General features: G+C 45.3%; 2 protein-coding genes across 2 annotated transcripts in view; both read left to right on the forward strand.

Annotated features, from left to right (window-relative positions):
• Positions 1–11,818, forward strand: part of LOC135537165 (albumin 1) — a 13,104-nt gene extending 1,286 nt beyond the window's left edge. Inside the window, exons 2-14 of the mRNA XM_064963374.1 lie at positions 186–318; positions 1,456–1,578; positions 1,733–1,821; positions 2,617–2,749; positions 2,933–3,030; positions 3,140–3,269; positions 4,739–4,959; positions 5,185–5,317; positions 7,353–7,456; positions 7,885–8,026; positions 9,809–10,032; positions 10,240–10,372; positions 11,139–11,818. Coding sequence (XP_064819446.1) covers positions 186–318; positions 1,456–1,578; positions 1,733–1,821; positions 2,617–2,749; positions 2,933–3,030; positions 3,140–3,269; positions 4,739–4,959; positions 5,185–5,317; positions 7,353–7,456; positions 7,885–8,026; positions 9,809–10,032; positions 10,240–10,372; positions 11,139–11,183 — 1,708 coding nt within the window. The 3' untranslated portion in view covers positions 11,184–11,818. The remainder of the gene's footprint in view (positions 1–185; positions 319–1,455; positions 1,579–1,732; positions 1,822–2,616; positions 2,750–2,932; positions 3,031–3,139; positions 3,270–4,738; positions 4,960–5,184; positions 5,318–7,352; positions 7,457–7,884; positions 8,027–9,808; positions 10,033–10,239; positions 10,373–11,138) is intronic.
• Positions 11,819–17,067: 5,249 nt separating this feature from the next.
• Positions 17,068–17,500, forward strand: part of LOC135537162 (proto-oncogene c-Rel-like) — a 27,148-nt gene continuing 26,715 nt past the window's right edge. Inside the window, exon 1 of the mRNA XM_064963372.1 lies at positions 17,068–17,150. The gene's annotated coding sequence lies outside the window, so the exon portion shown is untranslated. The remainder of the gene's footprint in view (positions 17,151–17,500) is intronic.

Consider the following 17,500-nt stretch of genomic DNA (forward strand, 5'->3'; position numbering starts at 1 on the left):
ACAGAAAGGTGGGTTAACTGCCTTGTTCAGGGGCAGAACGAAAGATTTGTCAGCTCGGGGATTCGATCCAGCAACCTTTCGGTTACTGGCCCAACACTCTAACCACAAATAACAATGAGTTCAGTCAGTAAACTGCACTGTGTGTTCATGTTTTGGTTTAATGCATCATCTGACTGTGCGTGCAGGATCCTTGTAGGGCTGGCTCAGAATCTTCCGGATAGTACGCTGGGTGACTTGGTGCCTCTCATCGCGGAGGCCTTAGCCATGGGCGTCAAATGCTGCTCAGACACTCCTCCAGAGGACTGCGACAGAGATGTGGTGAGAGACACCTATCATTTCATCATCCGTATCACACCTCATCATTCGTATCACACCTCATCATCCTTATCACACCTCATCATCCGTATCACACCTCATCATCCATATCACACCACCCTTATCACACCTCATCATCCGTATCACACCTCATCATCCGTATCACACCTCATCATCCGTATCACACCTCGTTATCCTTATCATACCTCATCATCCTTATCACACCACATCATCCTTATCACACCTCGTTATCCTTATCATACCTCATCATCCTTATCACACCTCATCATCCTTATCACACCTCGTTATCCTTATCACACCTCATCATCCGTATCACACCTCATCATCCTTATCACACCTCATCATCCTTATCACACCTCATCATCCTTATCACACCTCATCATCCTTATCACACCTCATCATCCTTATCATACCTCGTCATCCTTATCACACCTCATCATCCTTATCACACCTCATCATCCTTATCACACCTCATCATCCTTATCACACCTCATCATCCTTATCACACCTCATCATCCTTATCACACCTCATCATCCTTATCACACCACGTCATCCTTATCACACCTCATCATCCTTATCACACCCCATCATCCTTATCACATCTCATCCTTATCACACCTCATCATCCTTATCACACCTCATCCTTATCACACCTCATCATCCTTATCACACCTCTTCCTTATCACACCTCATCCTTATCACACCTCATCCTTATCACACCTCATCCTTATCACACCTCATCCTTATCACACCTCATCATCCTTATCACACCTCATCATCCTTATCACACCTCATCATCCTTATCACACCACATCATCCTTATCACACCTCATCATCCTTATCACATCTCCTCATCCTGATCACATCTCATCATCCGTATCACACCTCGTTATCCTTATCACACCTCATCAACCTTATCACACAACTTTACATTTAAGATTTGGCCAGCCTGGCCAGGTGTAGGTAGGGGCCAAATATGGGTAGGTATGGAATTGGGCATTAGTGACTAATGTTTCCTGTCTGTTTCAGTTGAAACTGTTCTGATATAATAGCACTCTCTGCTGGCTAAACGGTGTACTCCTATTTGTGTGTGTGTGTGTGTGTGTGTGCGCGCGCAGGCGGACCTGTTCCAGAGCGCGGTGTGTTCCTCTGAGACACTGGTGGAGAAGAACCATCTGAAGATGTGCTGTGAGAAGACTGCTGCTGAGAGGACACACTGCTTCCTGGACCACAAGGCCAAGGTAGAATGGACCACCCCTCCCTCTGAGCCAGGTTTCCTATCTAGGTTTCTTCCTTCTGCTTACTCTTTGGGGTGTAGACCGGGTTACTGGAAGTCAAAAAGGCTTTCTGGATACATTTGACTGATTGATTGAGTGGTTGATTGATTGATTGTAGATTCCTCGGGACCTGTCCCTAAAAGCTGAGCTGCCCGCTGCAGACCAGTGTGAAGACTTCAAGAAGGACCACAAGGCTTTTGTTGGGAGGTAAGTGTCCACACTCGACTAGAGACCACACTCGACTAGAGACCACACCATCGACTAGAGACCACACCATCGACTAGAGACCCCACCATCGACTAGAGACTACACCATCGACTAGCGACCATCGACTAGAGACCATCGACTAGAGACCACACCATCGACTAGAGACCCCACCATCGACTAGAGACCCCACCATCGACTAGAGACCACAATATCGACTAGACCAGAATATCGACTAGAGACCACACCATTGACTAGAGACCACACCATCGACTAGAGACTACACTATCGACTAGAGACCACCACACCATCGACTAGAGATCATCGACTAGAGACCACACCATCGACTAGAGACCACACCATCGACTAGAGACCACACCATCAATTAGAGACAACACCATCGCCTAGAGACCACACCATCGCCTAGAGACCACACCATCGACTAGAGACCACACCATCGACTAGAGACCACACCATCGACTAGAGACCACAATATCGACTAGAGACTACACCATCGACTAGAGACTACACCATCGACTAGAGACCACACCATTGACTCGAGACCATCGACTAGAGACCACACCGTCGACTAGAGACCACACCATCGACTAGAGACCACACCATCAACTAGAGACCACACCATCAATTAGAGACCATCGACTTGAGACCACACCAGCTAAAATACTGTGTTAGGCCGCTGAGCAGTATGGAGTGTTTTTCTGGAATTTACTATGTGTGTGTGTGTGTGTGTGTGTGTGTATGTGTGTGTGTGTGTGTGTGTGCGCGTGTGTGTTTCAGGTTCATCTTCAAGTTCTCCAAGAGTAACACGATGCTACAACCACATGTGATCCTGGCTATCGCCAAAGGTTATGGAGAGGTTCTGACTAGCTGTTGTGGAGAGGCCGAGGCCCAGACCTGCTTCGACACCAAGGTCAGGAGGCGTCAGATCGCACCCTATTTTCTATACAGTACTCTACTGTTGACTAGAACCCTATGAGAGAATAGGGTGCCATTTTGTATGCAGTCTCTCAATTCATTTCAATAATATTTATTGGCATGGACAGATAAAGGACATATATAGCCAATGTAAACATTCTCTCGCTCTCTTTTCCAGAAAGCTACTTTCCAACGCGCCGTCGCGAAACGCGTGACTGAACTCAGAGCCCTGTGCATCGTCCACAAGAAATATGGAGACCGCGTTGTCAAGGCCAAGTAGGACACGTCAATCTAAAATTCTATGGTTCTAATTGGCTGAGAGCCAGCTGAGCCCGCCCTTGGGCCAGTCCCATTGGTTGACGCGTGTGTCTGTCTGTTCTAACAGGAAGCTGATCCAGTACAGCCAGAAGATGCCTCAGGCCTCTTTCCAGGAGATGGGAGGCATGGTAGACAAGATCGTAGCGACTGTTGCCCCCTGCTGCAGCGGAGACATGGTCACATGCATGAAGGAGAGGGTAAACTATGTCTTAGAGATTCCTCTCTTTTTATTGGTGGATTTCTCTTTTAGTTCCTCCTCTCTTTTAAAACTCTTTCATTTCCTCTCTGTTTACCTTTTAACCTTTCACTCTGTCTCTAAACTCTCAACCTCTCACCTCTCAGCCTCTTAGCCTCTCACCTCTTAGCCTCTCACCTCTCAGCCTCTCAGCCTCTCACCTCTCACCTCTCAGCCTCTCACCTCTCAGCCTCTCACCTCTTAGCCTCTCACCTCTTAGCCTCTCACCTCTTAGCCTCTCACCTCTCAGCCTCTCATCTCTCAGCCTCTCATCTCTTAGCCTCTCACCTCTTAGCCTCTCACCTCTCAGCCTCTCAGCCTCTCACCTCTCACCTCTCAGCCTCTCACCTCTCAGCCTCTCACCTCTTAGCCTCTCACCTCTTAGCCTCTCATCCTCTCAGCCTCTCACCTCTCAGCCTCTCATCTCTTAGCCTCTCAGCCTCTCACCTCTCAGCCTCTCATCTCTTAGCCTCTCATCCTCTCACCTCTTAGCCTCTCACTTCTTAGCCACTCAGCTCTCACTTCTTAGCCTCTCAGCTCTCACTCTTTCAGCCTCTTACTCTCAGTCTCTCACTCAGCCTCTCACCTCTCACTCTCAGCCTCTCACTTCTTAGCCTCTCAGCTCTCACTCTTTCAGCCTGTTACTCTCAGCCTCTCACTCTCAGCCTCTCACCTCTCAGTCTCTTAGCCTCTCACCTCTCAGCCTCTCACTCTCAGCCTCTCACCTCTCAGTCTCTCAGCCTCTCACCTCTTAGCCTCTCAGCCTCTCACCTCTTAGCCTCTCAGCCTCTCAGCCTCTCACCTCTCAGCCTCTCACTCTCAGCCTCTCACCTCTCAGTCTCTCAGCCTCTCACCTCTTAGCCTCTCACCTCTTAGCCTCTCACCTCTCAGCCTCTCAGCCTCTCACCTCTTAGCCTCTCACCTCTCAGCCTCTCACCTCTGTCTCTCAGCCTCTCACCTCTTAGCCTCTCACCTCTTAGCCTCTCACCTCTCAGCCTCTCACCTCTCAGCCTCTCACCTCTCACCTCTCAGCCTCTCACCTCTTAGCCTCTCAGCCTCTCACCTCTCAGCCTCTCACGTCTCACTCTCAGCCTCTCACCTCTCAGCCTCTCACGTCTCACTCTCAGCCTCTCACCTCTCACCTCTCAGCCTCTCAGCCTCTCACCTCTCAGCCTCTCAGCCTCTCACCTCTCAGCCTCTCAGCCTCTCACCTCTCACCTCTCAGCCTCTCACCTCTCAGCCTCTCACCTCTCACCTCTCAGCCTCTCACCTCTCAGCCTCTCACCTCTCAGCCTCTCACCTCTCAGGCTCTCAGGCTCTCAGCCTCTCACCTCTCACTCTCTTTCTATTGGATGTGTTTATGTGTGTCTGCATATACATGTATTTGTGTCCCTGACTGTTCCTGCCTGTGTGTGTATCCCCCCCAAACAGAAGACCCTGGTGGATGAGGTGTGTGCTGATAAGAGTGTGTTGTCTCGCGCGGTGGGTCTGTCTGCATGCTGTAAGGAGGATGCGGTACACAGAGGGTCCTGTGTTGAGGCCATGAAGCCAGACTCTAAGCCAGACGGTCTGTCTGAGCACTACGACGTTCACGCTGACATAGCAGCAGTCTGCCAGACCTTTACCAAGACCCCGGATGCAGCCATGGGGAAGTATGTATTCACGCACACACACACACACACACACACACACACACACACACACACACACACACACACACACACACACACACACACACACACATCTGGAAAAGCTGCCTATACACACAATTCTGACTTTGTATGGGGTGTTGCTATTGGCTAAACGACTGTGTACGGTCTGTCCTGATTGGCTGTCTGACTACTGACTCTCTGTATATGGTCTGTCCTGATCGGCAGGTTGGTGTATGAGATCTCAGTGCGTCACCCTGAGTCGTCTCAGCAGGTGATTCTGAGGTTCGCCAAGGAGGCTGAGCAGGCCTTGCTCCAGTGCTGTGACAAGGAGGACCATGCAGAGTGTGTCAAAACCGCTGTACGTATTAATCATGTGTGGTTTCCATACTAACCCCAACCCAGGACCAATTCCCTCTGGGGACAACAAAGATGTCCATACTAACCCCAACCCAAGACCAGTTCCCTCTGGGGACAACAAAGATGTCCATACTAACCCCAACCCAAGACCAGTTCCCTTTGGGGACAACAAAGATGTCCATACTAACCCCAACCCAAGACCAGTTCCCTTTGGGGACAACAAAGATGTCCATACTAACCCCAACCCAAGACCAATTCCCTCTGGGGACAACAAAGATGTCCATACTAACCCCAACCCAAGACCAGTTCCCTTTGGGGACAACAAAGATGTCCATACTAACCCCAACCCAGGACCAATTCCCTCTGGGGACAACAAAGATGTCCATACTAACCCCAACCCAAGACCAATTCCCTCTGGGGACAACAAAGATGTCCATACTAACCCCAACCCAAGACCAATTCCCTCTGGGGACAACAAAGATGTCCATACTAACCCCAACCCAGGACCAATTCCCTCTGGGGACAACAAAGATGTCCATACTAACCCCAACCCAAGACCAATTCCCTCTGGGGACAACAAAGATGTCCATACTAACCCCAACCCAAGACCAATTCCCTTTGGGGACAACAAAGATGTCCATACTAACCCCAACCCAAGACCAGTTCCCTCTGGGGACAACAAAGATGTCCATACTAACCCCAACCCAAGACCAATTCCCTCTGGGGACAACAAAGATGTCCATACTAACCCCAACCCAAGACCAATTCCCTCTGGGGACAACAAAGATGTCCATACTAACCCCAACCCAAGACCAATTCCCTCTGGGGACAACAAAGATGTCCATACTAACCCCAACCCAAGACCAATTCCCTTTGGGGACAACAAAGTTGACCATGTCTTGTCTTCTCTTATCAGAAGACCTGGCTAGTTATACTATATATCAGCCTGTGATGTGTAACCTAGCTAGTTATACTATATATCAATCTGTGATGTGTAACCTAGCTAGTTACACTATATATCAGTCTCTGATGTGTAACCTAGCTAGTTACACTATATATCAGTCTCTGATGTGTAACCTAGCTAGTTATACTATATATCAGCCTGTGATGTGTAACCTAGCTAGTTATACTATATATCAGCCTGTGATGTGTAACCTAGCTAGTTACACTATATATCAGTCTCTGATGTGTAACCTAGCTAGTTACACTATATATCAGTCTCTGATGTGTAACCTAGCTAGTTATACTATATATCAATCTGTGATGTGTAACCTAGCTAGTTATACTATATATCAGTCTCTGATGTGTAACCTAGCTAGTTATACTATATATCAGTCTCTGATGTGTAACCTAGCTAGTTATACTATATATCAGTCTCTGATGTGTAACCTAGCTAGTTATACTATATATCAGTCTCTGATGTGTAACCTGGCTAGTTATACTATATATCAGCCTGTGATGTGTAACCTAGCTAGTTATACTATATATCAGTCTCTGATGTGTAACCTAGCTAGTTATACTATATATCTGCCTGTGATGTGTAACCTAGCTAGTTACAGTATATATCAATCTGTGATGTGTAACCTAGCTAGTTATACTATATATCTGCCTGTGATGTGTAACCTAGCTAGTTACAGTATATATCAATCTGTGATGTGTAACCTAGCTAGTTATACTATATATCAGTCTCTGATGTGTAACCTAGCTAGTTATACTATATATCAGCCTGTTATGTGTAACCTAGCTAGTTATACTATATATCAGCCTGTTATGTGTAACCTAGCTAGTTATACTATATATCAGCCTGTTATGTGTAACCTAGCTAGTTATACTATATATCAGTCTCTGATGTGTAACCTTGCCTTGACCTGAATACTTGCATTAGCTCCCCTGAGCTAATAGCTGATGGTTGTTGGCTTGGTTGTTGGTTGTTGTCAGCAGGCTAGCACCGAATTCCTAGTATTTTTAGACCATAATAATGGCCTCTGCCCTGTTATGTGGCATCATGCCAACTGTATGAATTGTTCTGTCCCCAGCTGGCAGGAAGTGATATTGATAAGAAGATCACTGATGAGACTGACTACTACAAGAAGATGTGTGCTGTTGAGACTGGCATGAACAATAACGCCTTTGAGAAGAGGTGAGGGGTCACGCTTTAACACAGAGATATTAACGGTCAAAGTAGATGATATTCATGTGGTATGAGATCTTAAACATCACATTTAGGCCTAACAACTTATGGGTGAATTGATCGTTACTTTATGGCTTACTAATCATTTATGAATGGTTTATTTTTAATACATTACTACTTAATGACTGATTAACAATCAACTCATGCTCCTCTTCCTCCTCCTCCTCTTTCCCCTCCTCCTCCTCTACCACCTCCTCCCACTCCTCCTCCTCCTCCACATCCTACTCCTCCTCTATCACCACCTCCTCCTCCTCTGCCACCTCCTACACCACATCCTCCTCCACCTCCTACTCTACCACCTCCTCCACCTCCTTTACCACCTCCTCCACCTACTCCATCTCCTCCTCCTCTACCACCTCCTCCACCTCCTCCTCTAGTATGATGGTGCACTACACCAGGATAATGCCCCAGGCCTCCTTCGACCAGCTCCACTTGGTGTCAGAGAGGGTGCATGATGTCCTCCATGACTGCTGCAAGGACGAGCCAGGCCACTTCATCCTGCCTTGTGCAGAGGAGAAGGTCTGACACACACACACACACACACACACACACACACACACACACACACACACACACACACACACATCCTCCCTACCTTTCCCTCCTCTACCCCCTCCCTCCACTATCCCCTCCCTCCACTACATCCTCCCTACCTTTCCCTCCACTACCCCCTCCCTCCACTACATCCTCCCTACCTTTCCCTCCACTACATCCTCCCTCCACTACATCCTCCCTACCTTTCCCTCCACTACCCCCTCCCTCCACTACATCCTCCCTACCTTTCCCTCCACTACCCCCTCCCTCCACTATCCCCTCCCTCCACTACATCCACCCTCCACTACATCCTCCCTACCTTTCCCTCCACTACCCCCTCCCTCCACTACCCCCTCCCTCCACTACATCCTCCCTCCACTACATCCTCCCTACCTTTCCCTCCACTACCCCCTCCCTCCACTACATCCTCCCTACCTTTCCCTCCACTACCCCCTCCCTCCACTACCCCCTCCCTCCACTACATCCTCCCTACCTTTCCCTCCACTACCCCCTCCCTCCACTACATCCTCCCTACCTTTCCCTCCACTACCCCCTCCCTCCACTACCCCCTCCCTCCACGTCTCTCTAGATATATGTCACATCCTCTCATATTAAATCACTCTGCTCTTCCCAGTGTTGACCCCTCCCCTTTCTGTTTCTGTCACCACAGCTGACCAACACCATGTACTCTACTGTACTCTACTCTCCTGTACTCTACTGTACTCTGCTGTACTCTACTCTACTGTAATCTACTGTACTGTACTGTAATCTACTGTACTGTAATCTACTGTACTGTAATCTACTCTACTGCACTGTACTGCACTGTACTGCGCTCGACTGTACTGTACTGTGCTCTACTGTACTGTACTGTGCTCTACTGTACTGTACAGTGCTCTTCTCTACTCTACTGTACTGTACTGTGCTCTACTGTACTGTGCTCTTCTCTACTCTACTGTACTGTGCTCTACTGTACTGTGCTCTTCTCTACTTTACTGTACTGTGCTCTTCTCTACTCTACTGTACTGTGCTCTACTGTACTGTGCTCTTCTCTACTGTACTGTGCTCTGCTCTACTCTACTGTACTGTCCTCTACTCTGCATTACCCATGTGTCCTCTGCTCTACGCTGCATTACCCATGTGTCCTCTACTGTACTATGCTCTAATGTACTGTGCTCTGCTCTACTCTGCATTACCCATGTGTCCTCTACTGTACTGTACTCTACTGTACTGTGCTCTACTGTACTGTGCTCTACTCTACTGTACTGTGCTCTTCTCTACTGTGCTCTTCTCTACTCTACTGTACTGTGCTCTTCTCTACTGTGCTCTTCTCTACTCTACTGTACTGTACTGTGCTCTTCTCTACTCTGCATTACCCATGTGTCCTCTACTGTACTGTGCTCTACTGTCCTCTACTGTACTGTGCTCTTCTCTACTCTACTGTACTGTCCTCTTCTCTACTCTACTGTACTGTCCTCCTCTCTACTCTACTGTACTGTACTGTCCTCTTATCTGCATTACCCATGTGTCCTCTACTCTACTCTGCATTACCTATGTGTCCTCTGCTCTAATCTGCATTACCCATGTGTCCTCTGCTCTACTCTGTATTGCCCATGTGTCCTCTACTCTACTCTGCATTACCCATGTGTCCTCTACTCTACTCTGCATTACCCATGTGTCATCTGTTCTACTCTGCATTACCCATGTGTCCTCTGCATTACCCATGTGTCCTCTGCTCTACTCTGCATTACCCATGTGTCCTCTCCACAGCTGACCGACGCCATCGACGCCACATGTGAGGACTACGACCCCTCCAGCATTAACCCCCACATCGCCCACTGCTGCAACCAGTCCTACTCCATGAGGAGACCCTGTATCCTGGCCATCCAGCCTGACACAGAGTTCACGCCCCCTGAGCTGGATGCCAGCAACTTCCACATGGGCCCCGAGCTCTGCACCAAGGACAGCAAGGAGCTGCTGCTCTCTGGGAAGAAGTGAGATATATTACCAACGCTCTGTGTATAAACACGTGGGCACAAATTAAACACACGTAGGCATGAAACTAACACACATGAGCTCACACATGCACACACTCCAACAACAACAAAAATTAATGTGTGTGTGTGTGTGTGTGTGTGTGTGTGCGTGCGTGCGTGCGTGCGTGCGTGCGTGTGCGTGTGCGTGTGTGTGTGTGTCCTCAGACTACTGTATGGTGTGGTCAGACATAAGACCACCATCACTGAGGAGCAGCTGAAGTCCATCTCTACTAAATATCACAGTATGAAGGAGAAGTGCTGTGCTGCTGAGGACCAAGCAGCATGCTTCACTGAGGAGGTAAACACTCACCGCTCCACACTGGTCAAACCCTTTCATCCTTATTGAGGAAAAGATCACTCAAAACACCATATTACCTTAAGACTGTTTGTGTGACTGTTTCTGTTCGAGAGGTGATACAGAACAGTAGAGAGAACATCATGTTTCATTAAGAGAGGTGATACAGAACAGTAGAGAGAGAACATCATGTTTCATTAAGAGAGGTGATACAGAACAGTAGAGAGAGAACATCATGTTTCATTAAGAGAGGTGATACAGAACAGTAGAGAGAGAACATCATGTTTCATTAAGAGAGGTGATACAGAACAGTAGAGAGAGAACATCATGTTTCATTAAGAGAGGTGATACAGAACAGTAGAGAGAACATCATGTTTCATTAAGAGAGGTGATACAGAACAGTAGAGAGAACATCATGTTTCATTAAGAGAGGTGATACAGAACAGTAAAGAGAGAACATCATGTTTCATTAAGAGAGGTGATACAGAATAGTAGAGAGAACATCATGTTTCATTAAGAGAGGTGATACAGAACAGTAGAGAGAACATCATGTTTCATTAAGAGAGGTGATACAGAACAGTAAAGAGAGAACATCATGTTTCATTAAGAGAGGTGATACAGAATAGTAGAGAGAACATCATGTTTCATTAAGAGAGGTGATACAGAACAGTAGAGAGAACATCATGTTTCATTAAGAGAGGTGATACCGAACAGTAAAGAGAGAACATTAATTGAGTTTAACAACTGATCACCTTGTTTTCTCCTACAGGCACCCAAGCTGATTTCTGAGAGTGCAGAGCTGGTCAAGGTTTAAGATAGAATTGTGATGATTTTAATTTCAAAAGATGAACTGATGATTTTAAAAAATAAAAAAATAAAAGGTTCTGTCTGCATCGATCCATCTACCTCCCCAGCCTACATTTACACCATGGTGACCTCATCCTCCTATCCGCAACGTAAAGTCATCCACTCATAAGTCTGTCTATCAGTGATCTGTGATTGACTCATAAGTCTGTCTATCAGTGATCTGTGATTGACTCATAAGTCTGCCTATCAGTGATCTGTGATTGACTCATAAGTCTGTCTATCAGTGATCTGTGATTGACTCATAAGTCTGTCTATCAGTGATCTGTGATTGACTCATAAGTCTGTCTATCAGTGATCTGTGATTGACTCATACGTCTGTCTATCAGTGATCTGTGATTGACTCATACGTCTGTCTATCAGTGATCTGTGATTGACTCATAAGTCTGTCTATCAGTGATCTGTGATTGACTCATACGTCTGTCTATCAGTGATCTGTGATTGACTCGTAAGCCTTACAGCCTATCCTCATCAAACATCTATCTGGGATGAATCACGCCGCTGGTTAATTTCTGATAGACATGAATGACTCCTGTCAATCAAATACACATGAATAACTGAATAAAGTCATGTTTATCAACTGTATTACTGCCGTGGATATTTATTAATTATGTGATCGGAGGATTCTCAAGACTTTAATACTTGTCCATGCGTTAGTTTCATTATGACGCTATCACAATTTTAACCCATGAGTTTTCTTAGAACTGTTTATGAATTATTTGTGTCTTCACATTTTGTTTTATTAACAGTTGATGAACTAAGTATAAATCCTTCATAAACCCTTCATGAAGGCAACGTTAATGTAAAGAGTTGCACATTTTTCTTGTTCAGAAATTCTTAGCTTTCTCTCTCTCTCTCTCCATGGCTCCCTCCCCACTAAAAGAGAAACATATTGACACATTTCATCTGAATGATTCACAATGCAATAAATAAAAGTAGTGATGAAGTCAATCTCTCCTCCACTTACAGCCAGGAGAGATTGACATGCATATTATTAATATTAGCTCTCTGTGTACATCCAAGGGCCAGCCGTGCTGCCCTGTTCTGAGCCAATTGCAATTTTCCTAAGTCCTTTTTTGTGGCACCTGACCAAACGACTGAACAGTAGTCCAGGTGCAACAAACCTAGGGCCTGTAGGACCTGCCTTGTTGATAGTGTTGTTAAGAAGGTAGAGCGGCGCTTTATTATAGACAGACTTCTCCCCATCTTAGCTACTACTGCATGAATATGTTTTGACCATGACAGTTTACAATCTAGCATTTCAACTTGCTCAATTTCCAAATTTTAGTTGAGGTTCAGGGTTTAGTGAATGTTTTGTTCCAAATACAGATGCTTTCTGTTTTAGAAATATTTAGGGCTAACTTTATTCCTTGCCATCCACTCTGAAACTAACTGCAGCTCTTTGTTGAGTGTTGCAGTCATTTCAGTCACTGTAGTAGCTGACGTGTATAGTGTTGAGTCATCCGCATACATAGAAACTCTGGCTTTACTCAAAGTCAGTTGCATGTCATTAGTAAAAATAGAAAAAAGAAAAGGGCCTAAACAGCTACCCTGGGGAACTCCTGATTCTAACTGGATGATATTCGAGAGGCTTCCATTAAAGAACACCCTCTGTGTTCTGTTAGACAAGTAACTCTTTATTCACATTATAGCAAGGGATGTAAAGCCATAACACATATGTTTGTCCAGCAGCAGACTATGATCAATAATGTGAAAAAGCTGCACTGAAGTCTAACAAGACAGCCCCCACAATAATTTTATCATCAATATCTCTCAGCCAATCATCCGTCATGTCCATTAACAGTGACTGGGGTCAGGAACCCAGGGCCGGCCCACTCATTAGACAGGATTACACAGCTGCCTCTGCCAACCCCGTCCATTAACAGTACCCTCGTAAAACTGACTATTCTACCAATCCTCGACTTCGGCGACATCATTTACAAAATAGCCTCCAACACTCTACTCAGCAAACTGGATGCAGTCTATCACAGTGCCATCCGTTTTGTCACCAAAGCACCATTTACCACCCACCACTGCGACCTGTATGCTCTCGTTGGCTGGCCCTCGCTACATATTTGTCGCCAAACCCACTGGCTCTAGGTCATCTATAAGTCTTTGCTAGGTAAAGCTCCGCCTTATCTCAGCTCACTGGTCACCATAACAACACCCACCCGTAGCACGCGCTCCAGCAGGTATATCTCACTGGTCATCCCCAAAGCCAACACCCACTTTGGCCGCCTTTCCTTCCAGTTCTCTGCTGCCAATGACTGGAATGAATTGCAAAAATCGCTGAAGTTGGAGACTTATATCTCCCTCACTAACTTTAAGCATCGGCTGTCAGAGCAGCTTACCGATCGCTGCAGCTGTACATAGCCCCTTTGTATATAGCCCACCCAACTACCTACCTCATCCCCATATTGTTTTTATTTACATTTTTGCACACCAGTATTTCAACTTGCACATCATCATCTGCACATCCATCACTTCAGTGTAAATTGCTAAATTGTAATTACTTCGCTACTATTGGCCTATTTATTGCCTTAACACTTTACTCCATTTGCACACACTGTATATAGATTTTCTATTATTGACTGTACGTTTGTTTATGTGTAACTCTGTGTTGTTTTTTGTCACACTGCTTTGCTTTATCTTGGCCAGGTCGCAGTTGTAAATGAGAACTTGTTCTCAACTGGCCTCCCTGGTCAAATGAAGGTTAAATCAAATAAAAACCAGTGACTGGAGTCAGGAACCCAGGGCCGGCCCGCTCATTAGACAGGATTACACAGCCGTCTATGGCGGCATGTTGACGAGGGCGGCACATTTCATGCACCGCTGTAGGCCAGGGACGGGCAACTCCTATCCCCTGGGGCCGGATTGGTGTCACAATGACACATCTGACTCCAATAATCAACCAATCATGATCTTCAGTTTAGAATGGAATTAGTTTCATCAGTTGTGTTGATTGGGGATGGGGGGGGGGGGGTGTGACATCACTCTGGCCCCTGAGGACTGGAATTGCCCCTCTCTGCTGTGGGCTATACCTCAGGCATTTCTTTTTGGCCCAGACTGGACTTGTTTTTTTGGTGCAGTCCGGACTGGCCTTGATTTCCACGTCCACGGACGTTGTTTTTAAGTCGAGTCTGGACCAAATCTGAACCAATTATAGACGTCTATGTTTGGTTCAGATTTGGTCAGGTCTGGACCAGCATTGATTTGGCCCAAACCAGGGATGTCACTAGACATTCAGAACATCCGGGGCTCAACCCTAAAGACCTGGGGCCAACTCCGGGTGGGGGGGGGGGGTTGATCTCTGCGCGACCGAAATGAAGCACCCCACACTCGTGGCCTGGCACCCTAGCAGTGAACATTTAGTAGAAACATAACGTGATGTGTCCTATCTCACTGCTTTCTTCCATGCACTGTGTTCTCCTGAAGTCAAATAATCAACACGTGTTCATATTAATTCAATAGATCGTGGTCAGTAAACCCATGGAATATGGTGTTAATAAAATGTATAAAAATCTATTAGCAAGTACAAATTACAAGTGCATAACTATATTGTAATTTTCCATTAAGAATAATTGTTTGGAAAAAGTATTTGTATCATTTTGTTGCAATGTTTTCACAAACCATGCCCAATATTTTATTGGCAATATAAAGAAAAAGCCTCATGTTGATGTTGGTCACATCACTGCTAACTAACGTGAGCTAGTCAATGCTGCGCACACTGTGCAGTTCCAAAACAATCCAAAGGGTGGCAGCCTAGACCACAAATTAATGTTTTGCATTAAATAATGTTGTATAGTTAGGTGCAATATAGCAGGATTAGGACTGTAGGATGCCAACCTTGATTATGATGGAATTGTATCAACTCAGATTAGCAGAAGGCATGGAATATAACTGTAGAGAGTCTGTGTGGGGGGCGGGGGGGTGTGTGTGGGGGGTGGGGGTGTGTGTGAGGGGCGGGGGTGTGTGTGGGGGGGCAGGGGGGGTGTGGGTGTGTGGGGGGGTGTGTGTGTGTGGGGGGGTAGTTAGTGATACTTGTTGATTAGTTAGTGATACTTGTTGGTTAGTTAGTGATACGTGTTGGTTAGTTAGTGATACGTGTTGGTTAGTTAGTGATACGTGTTGGTTAGTCAGTGATACGTGTTGGTTAGTCAGTGATACGTGTTGGTTAGTCAGTGATACGTGTTGGTTAGTCAGTGATACGTGTTGGTTAGTCAGTGATACTTGTTGGTTAGTCAGTGATACTTGTTGGTTGGTTAGTCAGTGATACTTGTCGAACAAAGCTCCAAAAGTTGGATTCAGTGTCCAGATAGATAATCAATTACTGTCAAAACCCTGCTCATAAAATTGGCTACGTAGCTAATGTTAGCAGCACTGCTAGCTAGACTGTGTAGTCCCTAACATTCCGCTTTGACATTGCTCATCCAAATATTTATATATTCTTAATTCCATTCCTTGACTTTAGATTGTGTGTATTGTTAGATATTACTGCACTGTTGGTACTATAAACACAAGCATTTCGCTAAACACATGTACGTGACAAATAAAATTTGATTTGATATAGTTTAATGTTATCTGTCAGTACAGCTTTGAGTCAACATGTTGAAATGTAAATGATTCTAATCTGGTTTACTGTGAGGTCAATAACTCTGAATAGCATCAACATGGGCTAACAAAATGTGTTACAGTAGTAGCAAGAGAACAAAGTTTACCTCCAGTTCTCCATCTTTGCGCTCTCTCCCTCAGAGAATGAACATGCGCGTGCCGACATTTCTTTGGATGAATCAGAAATGTCTTGGAAAACCACTTTGACTCCGCCTCCTAAAGTGCCACCTTACACAAAAATGCTGCTTTTAGGCAGCACTAAAAAGGGCAGGACAGGTTCATTCATGATTGGAGTATTCATTGCAGTGTGTAATACAGTGTAGACTCGTTTGTTTTTTCACCATCCCAGCAGGGAAAAAGACTCTCCGGGCTGAGACAAAATCATTCGGGGCTCAACACCCGAAATCCCTGGTCTGGTGACTTCCATGGCCCAAACATTGACGTCTCTAAATTTCATATTTTCAACTTTCATTCAAAACCGAAAATGAACCTGATTTCAACGTACAGAAAATTCAACTTTCACTCAGAACCTAAATTCAATTACCTTCAACGGCTGGAGAATTGTTTTTACATTTTAGACGTCTTTTCACCTTCATTTTACTCACAGTGACTATTCTTGTAGGGGCGGCAGAAAGGCCAGGACCAGAACTGCATCAACCGCTGTGTGCGTCAAAGATTTGAATGGCTTTGAATGGATGGAAAGAAGGGCGATAATACCTTTCCTGAGTTAAAAAAAAAATAATAATAAATAATATTCTGAGCATAAAAACCACCAGAATCATTGAGAAAAACATTAGATATCAAAAGAAAATGACAATTATTTATCATTTGTCTTTTCATAACAGCTTTTTTGTATGACATTATCACAGGGTGAACACTGCCTACCCTCCTACACTGACTGTACGTCACTGGCGCACAGTACCTCACCAGAGTTCGACAGCATGTGAGCAAATACGCTTCTGTAATCCCCAAAATCAATGACACACAATGACCAATTACCTCCAAATTTGTCATTAAAAAAATCTAAAAAGTCTTGTTGTGCGCCCCTTTTATACTCATAATAAAACCATGCGAGATGGTAGCTTCAGATAGTTTTACTCATCATGTGTACATTTGCTAAAATATGATATAAATTATTACATTAATGTGAATAAAATATAGATAGGAAATAAGTATTGTTGTTTCATCTACTTCCTTGTTCTGTATTAGTTGGGAGATTCCCACTGAATTGTGGGCGTTCAACGTCTCGAGGGGATTACCCCAACTCAACACTGAGAATGCCGCTCAAATACAGACATGTTTACAGGTAACCAAATGATATTACTCTCGTGCAATATTCAATACATTATTGGTAGTCAACGCATAGGCAAAATCTCCGCAAGTGTAGACTGGTCTATTATCAACGTAATCTGTACATTTAATTCATTTGGGTGAATTCCCTTAGCCTATGTCATCTGATCTCACTGTGCATTCCTACTGATCACACGTTTCATTTAAAGTTGTCCCAAGTTAAAAACGTAAATGCGAAAGTTATGTGCTTTTCAGAGGAATAGCTAATTGATCTATCGATAAATGTGTTTTTAGCGTTCCCATCCATATTTACACAGCAGAACATTCGTTCGCGCATCTGAGGCTGTGATATTCTGGGCGGAGACA

This window comes from Oncorhynchus masou, unplaced genomic scaffold (genome assembly GCF_036934945.1).
Source record: "Oncorhynchus masou masou isolate Uvic2021 unplaced genomic scaffold, UVic_Omas_1.1 unplaced_scaffold_714, whole genome shotgun sequence".
Lineage (NCBI taxonomy): Eukaryota > Metazoa > Chordata > Actinopteri > Salmoniformes > Salmonidae > Oncorhynchus > Oncorhynchus masou.